This window comes from Nicotiana attenuata, unplaced genomic scaffold, assembly GCF_001879085.1.
Source record: "Nicotiana attenuata strain UT unplaced genomic scaffold, NIATTr2, whole genome shotgun sequence".
Classification (NCBI taxonomy): domain Eukaryota; kingdom Viridiplantae; phylum Streptophyta; class Magnoliopsida; order Solanales; family Solanaceae; genus Nicotiana; species Nicotiana attenuata.
Genome location: NW_017672854.1, coordinates 8,798 through 21,168, shown reverse-complemented (window position 1 = coordinate 21,168; position 12,371 = coordinate 8,798). Strand labels below are relative to the sequence as shown.

The 12,371-nt window shown below is 37.9% G+C and overlaps 1 protein-coding gene across 1 annotated transcript; it reads right to left on the bottom strand.

The window, feature by feature from the left end:
- Positions 1-7,622: 7,622 nt before the first annotated feature.
- LOC109214709 (phylloplanin-like) lies at positions 7,623-8,851 on the bottom strand. Its single transcript, XM_019378660.1, has 2 exons — positions 8,597-8,851; positions 7,623-8,181 (listed from the first exon to the last, which is right to left on the bottom strand). Exons 1-2 carry the CDS (start codon positions 8,781-8,783, stop codon positions 7,892-7,894), a joined length of 477 nt encoding a protein of 158 aa, XP_019234205.1. The 5' UTR covers positions 8,784-8,851; the 3' UTR covers positions 7,623-7,891.
- Positions 8,852-12,371: the final 3,520 nt, after the last annotated feature.

Below are 12,371 nucleotides of genomic sequence, written 5' to 3'. Positions count from 1 at the left end.
TGTTTAATTGATTCCCTTGCCATATTTGGCACAAACCGTGTACCATTGACTGTTTCCTTAAATAACTTCTATGTATTTACCCCTTTTGTGCTACTTTGAAAGGTTTTAGTAAAAATTTCTTTCCTTAACTAATTTTTACCCGTTGGAATCAGAATCCCTTAACCAAAGGGAGACTGATTCCAATGATTTCTTTACCTTTCTTACTGGTTCTCTTTTGCACTATAAAAGGGGGTGCACTTCTGCACTTTAACAAGACCTAACTTTACATCTACACTCCCAATCAAATACTTCGCATCTATACTTCAAGTTCAATACCTCGAACTTCCTACTTTCAACTCACACATTTACCTTACTAATTTGAATTCAATACGCTGCGTTGCTTGAGACCTTTTGGAACTGCTGTGCTTGCAACTTGACTTTTCAAAGACTACTGTTTTCTTACTTGTTTTCCTTTGAAACTGGTATGTTTTTCATTTAATTTTTTGCCTCACCCCTATGTGTTTACTTCACAGTTTCAGCATCCTTGTTTACTTTACTGCTTATGTTCAGTGATTTGTGCTAATTATGTTCCATCCTTGCTCTTTCTATTGTGAACCCCTACCCCTATTCCCTTCTATGTGTTTGAGTTAAGGTTCTTGGCCTGGCAGTATCCTAATGACTGCCCAGGCCATAACCTGATCCACAATGGATCCCAACTCTTAAGTTTGGCTAACAGGCTGGTTAGGGGTGTGCCGGCATTCCCATTTGATGGGCATGACCACTAGCCTGTCAAGGCTTTTCCTAATTCCCCTATGCACTTACACTTATTCTTAGATCCTTAAGTTCTGCCCCTCTCTTATGAGCCTTGCTTTGGGACCTTGAGTTCCCTCTGAACTTGGACATCTAAGGGCTGGCATTTCCACACTGCATTATGATCTTAATTCTGCAATGTGTTTGGGGTGTAAGCACTGCCCGGAGCCCTTTGAGACTCTTGGGAACTTTGACACATCCCAAATATGAGAAAGGCTTTTGGAAATCTAATCCTGGAAGTTGGTTTATCTCATATTGTTGGACTTTGAAGTCTGAATTAGGCCGTTCGGATGTAGCTGGAGCTTCTGATGTAATTTTACTTTTCTTTTTTCTGATTCATTTGGGTCTGTAATATTTTGTAATAACAGTTGGGGATGGCTAGTGGAAAGGGATGGGGATGAGTGCATGCTAAGGGTAGAAAACCTGCCTATAGGTTATTTACAATTTTCGCATTCAATATTTTAAACTCATGCCTATAAATTCTGCATTTCTGCATCTTAGAAATTATGTCTATAAGTTCTGCATATAGAAATCATGACTTTAGGTTTCTGCACATCTGCATTGTAGAAATTATGCCTATAAATTCTGCATTTCTGCATCTTAGAAATTATGTCTATAAGTCCTGCATATAGAAATCATGACTTTAGGTTTCTGCACTTCTGCATATACATGCCATTAGGCAAACAATCATAGGTTTTATAAATAACCAACTTCACTCTAGATACTATGCCTATAGGACTCTTGCATTTATATATTTGTTTAAAACCAATTACGCTTAGAAATCATGAATGTAGGAATAATCAACTGAACCAGCTTCGTCTATTTCATCTACGAGTCTAAAATCAGTCATAAGGTTGTCAAAATCTGCAGATCTTTCGTTTATATAACCAGCAACCTTTTCCCTAAAATCAGTACGCTCTATTAGATGTCATGCCTATAGGCCTCACTTAGGCAAACTATTAGGTAATTAATTGCGTTAATTCTGATAAGCTACATCCAGACAAGGCCTAATTCAGACTCCTTATCTGAAAATATGTAATAAATCAGCTACCCCCTTTACGTAATTTTTTAATCCAGACCACAACCTGTATTTGAAGTCATGCTATACAATCTGCTCTTTTAAGTGAGGAGGCCTATTTGAGCCTTAATTGCTATGTGTTCTTCCCCTAACTGCTTATGTGTTTTTGCTTGTCGCCTTAGACTTTTTATCCTTTTAAACTCTGAAAAGTCCCAATTCCCTTCCCTTTTAGGATTAGTAGCCTTAATGACTCCGAGACTGATAGGATCGAGACGGGTAATAGCATGCAATAAGTAACGAGACCATTCCGCTCTTTAATACCTTAAACGGGGTGGGAAAGGGTAGACATGGAGATGATGATCACGCGATAACACCATGCTTATAATCGGTTACCGGGTGTTGCGTGGATGATCCATGTTATTTATAAACCTAGGATCCCCCTCCCTCCATATGTGCTTACGTCAGTTTTCCAGTTCTTTAAACTTTGTATTTCACTTTAATTCAAACCTCTTTGGAATTTCCAGCACCGTTTTCATTTTTTAGACTTCCGCCCATTTTACTTCTTTGTCTGATTATTTGCATTCGTTACTTGACCCTCATTTTTCTGCATTTATACATTCTTTTAAACGAGCATGAAACCATCTACTCCCTAACTTCAGCATGCTTATTTGACCTTTATAAAAAATCCTACTTGTAATCGTTATGTGAAGTTGTCTTGTATGTTTATTCGCTTTAAAGTCACAAATTGTAGCATGGACGGAAACCACACTAGTGGATCTTGGGGGGTGCCTAACACCTTCCCCCTGAGATAATTTCAAGCCCTTACCTGTTCTCTGGTTCTTTTCTTTTTTTATTCCTTGGTGTCCTAATGCACTCAATCATTAGGTGGCGACTCTTCTAAATCTCAAAAACCCAAATTCCCAAAAGGAATAGAGTTGTCTGCCCAAATGTCGTAAACCCGATTTCGCCTTTAGAAAAAGGGGGCATCAACACTGCCCATGTGCACAGCATGTGCCGTAACCGCCTTTGACTTTGTCAAACCAAGACTTGCTGCCCAATTTCGTGCCTTGGCTTGGACCAGGATCCAATGCCATTGTATCCAGCTGCATTGTGCCACAATTTGCCTTGCCATCGCCCACGAACTTGGCCCATTTGTCGCAACTCAATGCCATGACAAGTCTGCCCACGCACTGCCTTCCCGTTGCACATTTGCTTGCCTTTGCCTCATCGTTTCTGCCTTGCCTTGGCATCAATGCCTCATGCCTTAATGCCTTAGTCATGATCAAGTGTCACCCTTAGCCCGCAACTCATTGTCAAGCCCTTGCCAAGCTGCCTCGCCTCCGTCAAAGCCTTGGCCATCACTTGCCCGTTTCCCTTTTTGACTTTGGTGCTACTCGTGCACCTAGCTTTGCAACACTCTTGCTGCCTCATGACAACACTCTTGTTGTCAAGTCTAGCTCAAAGTGGCGGAGGTCTAACAAACGACCCACACCCGTTGAAACTCGACGTCCTCGTCGAGGTTAACTCAATTTATAAGCCCTAAGGGGTTGACAAGCAATGCCCCTTGGCCCCTTTTCTCTTCAACTACAATTGCATTGACACCAACAGCTTGTTTGTCACTGTTCAGCGCCTCCAATGCAGCCCTCTTCTCTGCGGCAGTCATAGCATTTAACACTGCCTTGTTCAGACAGTCCCTCGCTCGATGTGGTCCATCACAAAGGAAACAACCACTGAATTTGTTGCCCTTCTCCTTGCTCTTTGAAGTTCCAGCCTCTTGCTTTCCCTTCCCCTTATCTTCATGTGCATGCCACTTTCACATTTCTTCCACTCCTTAGCCTTGTCCTTCTTTCCGTCGTTGGACTTTGAAGCAGAAATCTCCTCACTTATGTGAAAATCGCCCAATGCATCCGCCGCAGCCACAACACTTGCGAGATTTTGAATATTCTGCCTTCACAACTCAAGTTGTGCCCACTGTTGCAACCCACTCATGAAGTTGTGCAACTTGTCTTCTTCCGACATGTTGCTGATGCTCAGCATCGAAGATGTGAACTCTTTCACATATGCTCTAACTGATCCGGTGTGTTTCAACTTTTTCAGTTTCTCCCTAGCAATCCAAGACGTATTGCTAGGAAGGAACTGATCCTTCAATTCCTTTTTAAGCCGCTCGCACGACTCAATTTTTGGTCTACCAAGACTTTCATCTTCAGCCACACGAGTGCGCCACCATAACTTAGCATCATCACTCAAATACATGCTAGTCAAGGTTACTTTCTCCTCTTCGTCTTGCACACGAATAGCATGAAAGTACTGCTCCATATCCCAAAGAAAATTCTTCAATTCACGTGCACTCCTTGCACCTCCGAATGCCTTAGGTTCAGGAATTCTCACCTTGAGACGTTCAGCACCTCGTTGAGGAGCATCCTCGACCACAGCACGTCGCAGCATCACTGTCTCGGCCTTCAGACCTGCGTTCTCTTGACTAAGCCTTGCCATTTCTGCCTCAAGATATTCAAGTCTTGTCACGAGAGACTGAAGTTCTTCACCTTCAGGAACATTTCCCACCAATGCTTCCAGTTTTGTTAGCCTTTCCCGCAGTTCATTGTTACTACCGGCCATGTTCTCAAACAAGACCACGAAATCTGCCACTGCACGTCGTGTCTCCGTCACGAACCTGCTCCGCTCTGATACCTATTGTCACGGGCGCATTTTACGTCTCACAAAAAATAGCCCGCGCGGCAGCCAAGACTCGGCTTGACTTCAGCCTGCTCCAACACTCGGCCAAAATTCTGTAACTTTGGACTTAGAATTATTTAGGCAGCTTTTCAACGTAGTAAGTAGATACTGATTTTATGCAACGAAAATATAGTGAAGGGACAGAAAATTAAAGTGAACAAAAGGAACAATATACAGGAAACTCTTTTCCCAACTTTGTATTTAACTCGAGCATACAAAGAAACTCAACTCGAAGTACATCCGTGTACAAAAATAAAGATCATTCTTGACCCTCACAAGACTACTCTTAGCCTTAGGTTGTTTTCACTCTGGAAAACAGGTTTAGGACTCTTCCTAACTCAAGATATGCACTCTTACACGTTTTTAACTCTATGCCACAAAAGGGAATAGCTGCTGCCCATTTATAAAACATGAACCAGCCCCATTTACACAATAGTTGCCCATTTTTAGGCTTAAACACTTGCCCACTCAGCCCACTACTTTAGTCTAGTGTAGTTGACAGCCCCAACTACTAGGATCATGTAAATCATGCTAAAAGATAGTGGGATCATGGCCCCAAAAACATGCTAACACTCCTGCCAGCTTTTTAGGACAATGCTAACTGCTGCCCATGTGCACAACATGTGTCGTAACCGCCTTTGACTTTGTCAATCCAAGACTTGTTGCCCAATTTCGTGCCTTGGCTTGGACCAGGCTCCAATACCATTGTATCCAGCTGCATTGTGCCACAATTTGCCTTGCTATCGCCCACGAACTTGGCCCGTTTGCCGCAACTCAATGCCATGACAAGTCTGCTCGCGCACTGCCTTCCCGTTGCACATTTGCTTGCCTTTGCCTCATCGTTTCTGCCTTGCCTTGGCATCAATGCCTCATGCCTTGATGCCTTAGTCATGATCAAGTGTCACCCTTAGCCCGCAACTCATTGTCAAGCCCTTGCCAAGCTGCCTCGCCTCCGTCAAAGCCTTGGCCATCACTTGCCCGTTTCCCTTTTTGATTTTGGTGCTACTCGTGCACCTAGCTTTGCAACACTTTTGCTGCCTCATGACAACACTCTTGTTGTCAAGTCGAGTTCAAAGTGGCGGAGGTCTAACACTGAGCTATAAAGTCTAGTTGGATTTATAAATATTTTACTTGATAATTAATGAAATTTTATAGTTACAAGAAAAAGTATACTTGACAACTAAATCAACAAAAGAAATACTTCAAGAGAAACTGGAAAAACAAAATTCTTTCTGGAAAGAAAAAATATTGGGTTTGAGTTACAAGAGTCAAACTATCTTATATTGTCTCAATTTAAGCTAATGGGATTTTTTTCTTCTATGTTAATTTTTTTTGTTGTACATATGCGAGAGAGAATTATAGAGGTGAAGAATTGAACCTTCCACTGGCAAGGTAAAAGTTCAAACAATCAGCCAACCACACTAAACAAAATTCCCAACTAATTGTTGCTCAATTTCTGCAAAATAAAATGTTTATATTAAGAACAAACATAGTATTCCCTCCGTTCCACTTTATATGAACCTATTTCTTTTGGTCCATTCCAAAAAGAATGACCCCTTTCTAAATTTGGTAACAATTGAGCTTAAACTTACAATTCTACCCTTAATGAGAAGCTTTTATAACCACACAAATAATCTGGGCCCCTTTTTGCTTTGTTTAATTAGGACCACAAATTCGAAAAGGCTTCATTTTTTCTTAGACTCCGTGCCCAGTCAAATAAGTTCACATAAATTTAAACGGAGGGAGTAATATTATCTTTCATTCTATTTTCAAACCCAGTTTTGTCTGGGTAGGATGGAATGACGGTGGGGGTTTGGGAGTGCGAGTAGAAGCAAAAAGGGGTTCCTGTACTTTTAGCCCACGCCAACAATTATTTATATTTGGTAGTCAAAAAAATATATAAAATTTGTGTATAATATACAATATATATATATATATATATATATATATATATATATATATATATATATATATATATATATTGTTTCGACTATTATTTTGAGAACGGCTATATAATGTCATTTTCCCAAGCAAAAAAGTGGAGAAGCCACTTTTAGGACTGTTGTTTAAAGTATAGCCAACATTTGCAATGTACTTAAAATATAACCATATATAGTTTGAATGCGGTAGATACCCTTTTTTGTTTTTCTTGCACTTCTACGCTTCAGATCAATTCAGGAAAAAGAAAATTCAGTTTTTCCAAAGTTGGACATTATTTTAGTTAACTATGATTTTCATAAAACTTGTATTAAAATAATTTTAATTTCTTAAAAATCATAGTTCATACTCCAACGTAAAATTACTCCATATAGTTTCTGAATATGTAAGTTTTAGTATTTAAAAAAAGGAGTAATTGATGTCTCAGCAATGAAATGAGAAGGAAAATGGATTATTTGTCTAAAGATCTAAATTGTCACTAAAAGATTAAAAGATTTCAAGTAATAACTGTGTGGAAAGCTTTCTGTTTTCAGCTAAAGACGTTGAATTGTTATGGTTCATTTGTCTCCTAAGAAATGCAATTCTGTAGGAATAATCACAAGAATATTTTGATTCGTCTTACTATGCTTCTATTCCTCGAGGCATTTATTTCTCTTGTAATTAGAATGCAGCAATGAGGAAATTAAGCAACAATTCTATAGATGTGACTCCCATGATAGAAGGCGGGCCAACGAGGACAAGTCAAGACTTCTATGCTAATTTCGAAGAAGGGATGCACATGTTATTTTAGGCGAATCCCACATCAAAATAAGAAAGAAAAGTGAAGATCTTTATAAGGCATGACACAAATTCATATGGTATGCACGCTTTTGGGGCTCGATATGGCATAGCCCGACAAATTCGAATAGGCCTAAACCTAAAACAAACAATATGTGCTGTGAGCTTGGGTTGTGATAAAAGATCATAGAAAATTCTTAAAAATATCTCTGAGCGAATAATATATTGCCACTTTTTTGGAATATAAAGATATATATTCACAAAAGAGAAGCTTCATATATAAAAGAAAACAAAGAAGGGGTAACAAACAAGAAAAAGCTATAAATAAAATAAAAACTCGATCAAATACTATTAAATGGCTCCAATATTACAGTTGCATAAATTATTTGCATTTTATTAATCACAATTGATTAATGACAACTCCATATTCATAACACTCCAACAAGAAAGGAATACATTCAAACAATTACATCACTAGTACGTGGAAACAACAACAATCCTTATTCATGCAATCAGCAACAGGGCAACTAGGTTAACTCTTGCTGATGCATCACTACAGAACATTTTGTAAGCAACACTTAGCAAACAAATTATCCAACATATATAGACTAACGACTAACATTTTGGCTAGCTCGTTCAAATGAGATTAGGAAGAAGCTGAAAACCAGTAGCACCTAAATTGACAGTACTAAGAAGGCCAACTAGGGTTTTCCCAACTAGCTGCAAAGGTGACTGCAAAAGCCCGATGGATGGTAAGCTCGCATTACATGTTGAGAGCGGAGTTGTAACCACCAGACTGCAGTTGGATAGTAGCGATGACAAAATATTTTGAAGAGGATCCAACACGAGGGAAAACACTCCTGATCCATTTGTTGTGGTACTTGATACAACATTTCCTGCTCCACACCGCAGCTGCACTAATGCGTCTGCAAAGATAAACGAGGCTCACATGTGAAGGAACAAGTTGGAGATATAGTTATGTAAATAAGAGTATAGCATCTAACAGTTTAAGCCTTTAGATGAGATGGTCACACAATTCAACATGCAGAAACTTTTTATGAATGTGATAAATGTTATAATCGTGGGGCTATATATAGTTTATTGACAGCGAGTGCAGGATTCACTCAACTCAATACCTGAAAATATTTTAGATCTACTACTATTCTTATATTATTTTGGCATGAACATGATGGTATGAGTTGAACTTAAAGAAAGAAGAGAGGATTCATACTGACCCCAACATTTTTTGCATATATATATATATATATATATATATATATATATATATATATATATATATATATATGCGGTACTTATCTACGTACAAAATAATGAACTTACTAGGGAAAACTGGGGTGGTGGTTCCATTGATGATATCTATTTGGCCGTTAAGGCTGCAAAATAGAACCCCATCTATATGTATTGGACCAAGGAGGCCACTGAGAAGTCCTCCTACTTGGGCTACTGCAACATGTGTTGCAATTAGTGCAAACAAAAGAGAAACCAAGAAATTTTTTGCTAAAGCCATGACAATTTTTTTTTTTGACAACTGATAACTAAGCTGTTATTGTAGGAAATTGTGTTACTCAACTTAGGTGTTTGTATGACCAATTTATAGGAGAAGTGATAGTAAATTTAGTGGCTGAAATTTCAAAACGCTAATCCACTTGTGGAAGTGGCTTATATGCCTTTGCATGTATATATGAATGATATAAATTGAAGTCAGAAGATGCAATTTGCTTGTTTTTGTCTGTGTTGAGAATTAGCTTGCAATTTGATATTTTTGTCTGTAAGTTGAAAATTAGCTTTCTTATCAAATGTAAGCTACCATACAGTTCATTGCTATATTAGATGCCATTTTGGGGTGGTCACCCTAGCTAGCTATTGCTACAATTGCTCCAAACTTCAATAGCATGCTTTTCTTGACCTTATATATTGTAAACGAATATCCTTTTATTTTCTTGAGCATGCGGATGTGAATATGGTCCAAGGTTATTTAAGCATCTTCCAAGCTACTAAAACTTTTCCTTAAACAACTTTATTTCATTTGAAAATGGGATACAAATATTTTGGGAAGGAATTGGTCTAAATTTATAAGAAGAAAGCATAGAAATTTGTTAAATAGCCTCTAAATACTGTCTAATTAGGGTACTGTTAGTGTAACTGACGTGAATCTATCACATAATAGGTGTGGGGTTCAATTCTTGCTGTCCTGGCCCTTCCATTTTCTCTGCATAATCCTCCTATGTAAAAGTAGAGGCAGATAAAGGAGAAGGCTGGGGCAGGACTGGAAAAAATGGCGAGATCTAAATATCTCAATTCTTTAAGTCATTTTTTGAGCATGTACGACTATGCATGGACCAAAGGCTTCTCCTAACAATCACAAAGGAGTAGATTTTTAAAGTAGAGAACGCTTCAACATTTTTTTGAGAAAAATAAAATTTTGCATTTTACCATGTTATAATTGCATAAAGAAAATGTGGTAATATATTATCCATCTTTTAGATTTAAGAAAAAAATGATAAGTTCCCTTAGACCGACTTAAGTGTCTAAATACCTTGTTATAGAATGAATGGTCATGTTCATTTTGTTATTTGCACTAGTAGGGATCTACCTGATATTCATGCCGAAAATGTAGGATTTAGGAGGGAAAAAAAAAGAAAAAAAAAAAGAAAAAATTGAAAGGACAGTAAGTATTCGTGTGGTCCATCGAGATATATCTTGACCTTGGATTAAATACCAGTAATGCTTTGAGTAAACGCATGCCTTATATGGTGAAGTACTAAATAACTTCTTCTTATGAAAAGATGAGTATATGATACATAACTTTTTATACCTTTGGACATGATACTTGTTCAATTGGAAAAATGGTATTTAACTGTAGAACAAGTGTCACAAACCCAAATAGAAATTTGAGAATAAGGAGAGAACGAAAAATGGAGAGGAGCCTCGTCCAGAAAGATGAGAGTTACCATTTGGGAACCTTTTCCCGAAAAAGAGAAAAGGTTGCTAGCAAGATTGAATGACGTCCAGAATTCTAGTAATATTCCTATTATTATATTCATTCAACAATTAAAAAAAACCTATTTAGTATATTATAGTAATATCCTTAAGATAAAAGAATATTACTAGAGGATTAGATCTAACATCATTTGGCTTAATAATAGTGACCCTAACATTGAATTTTTTCACATCACGGCCACCAATAAAAAAGAAGAAACAAAATCACTTTCTTTAAAGTCAACCAAAAAAACTGAACTGATAACTAATTATCGATAATGTCTCAAACCTTAAATTTTACTCAAGGTACTAGATGTGTGTCGCCCGGGCTGAGCCCGATCCCGATCCCCACATATTGGTCCATAAAATATGAAATATATTGATACATTTTATTTTTACTTAATAAAAAGTGAAGAAATCATGTAAATCCAAATACGACAAAGCAATACAAGAACGTTGAAAAGTAACAAAGGAATGTCAGAAACATGAGATTTGCTTGAGGGAATGTGCACAGGTAAAGAGATGAAGCACCAAAAGTATTTATGATAGACCCGATAGGTTATTCTGAGTTCTAGAATTTATTTCGGTATTCTAAGACCTCGATTAGCTTCGTATAGCGATTCTTCATTTGTGTGCGCAGTCCGCGTCTTTTTCTGAAAAGTTTTTAGGTGAAAACCTGAAGAAAATGTGAATTTTAGCCTTAAAAAATAATTTGAGTTGACTACGCTCAATATGTTATGTAAACGGACTCAGATCGGAATTTTGATGATTGCGGTGGGTCCGTATCATAATTTTGGACTTGGGCGTATGCCCAGAATTGAATTCGAAAGTCCCTAACTTGATTTAACGTGATTTGTTGAAAATTAGTAATTTTAAGGTTTAAAAAATTTCTAGGTTTGACCGTAGGTTGACTTTGTTGCTATCCAATTTGAATTTCGGTTCCTAAACTTGGTATAGGTTCATTTTATTATTTACAACTTGACTGCTAAATTTGGTGTAAAAAGGAGTTGATTTGGTATGATTTGGACACTCGGTTGTGAATTTGAAAGTTCTTGAGTTCTTTAAAAACATTTCATGCATTTGGATGTCTGATTCGTAGTTCTAGGTATTGTTTTGGTATTTGATCGTGTGAGCAAGTTTGTATGATGTTATTACACTTATGTGCATGTTTGTTTGGAGCCCGAGGGGCTCGGGAGAGTTTCAGACGTATTTCGAATGACTTTGGTTGAGATTGGAATTGCTGGCGCACTTCTGTTGCTGGTGTTCTGCTGCAGATCAGTCTCACAATTTCAAGCCTCACTTTTGCGAACAAGTGTTTGCATTTACGAGCATAAGCTAGAATGGGCAACCTAGAATTTCTGAGGAAGATTTCGCATTTGCAAACTATCAGAGGTCGCATTTGCGATCTTAGAATCGCACTTGCGACTCAGTGTGTTCTTGAGTTATCTTCACATTTGTGAAGGAAAGGTCCGCATTTGCGAAGGTTGGGAGTTCGCACTTGCGTGCTAAATGTCGCAATTGTGACATCTGGGGCCTCTATGACAGGGTTCGCATTTGCGACCCTTGTCTCGCATTTGCGGTGTTTGCAATTGCGAACATGACTTCGCAATTGCAACACCTGCAACTTTGTAAAAGAGGGGGAAAATGGGACTTAGCTCATTTCACATCATTTCTCAACCCTAAACACTCTAGATGTAATTTTTCACGAGACTTTTCTTCTCAAATTCATTGGTAAGTGACTTTAATTAATTTTTTTTTTTCAATTACCCATAACATTTCATGAGATTTCAACATCAAATCTAGGATTTTCATGGTAGAAATTAGGGATTTGGTAGAATTAAGAGTTTTTGCAAAATTGAGATTTAGACCTCGAATTGAGGTCGGATTTCAAAATAAATCACATAACCAAGCTCGGGGGTGAGTGGGTAACGGATTTTGGTCCAAATCATAGGTTTTGATCAAGCGAGCCTAGGGTTGATTTTTGTTGGCTTTTTTCAAAATTATTAAAGATTAAATCTTTTTTCACCCATGGGTATTTTCTAAAGCCTTTTTTGAATTATTTGAACTATATTTGCTAGATTTGGTCGGTTGGAGAGTTGTTCAAAAGGCAAGATCG

What these genes read in the sequence shown, in the direction of transcription:
- LOC109214709 (XM_019378660.1), bottom strand. Translation starts at nt 8,783, where the DNA reads ATGGCTTTAGCAAAAAATTTCTTGGTTTCTCTTTTGTTTGCACTAATT. An exon ending in CACCACCCCAGTTTTCCCTA is followed by an intron (nt 8,182 to 8,596) that starts GTAAGTTCATTA and finishes TTATCTTTGCAG; the next exon opens with ACGCATTAGTGCAGCTGCGG.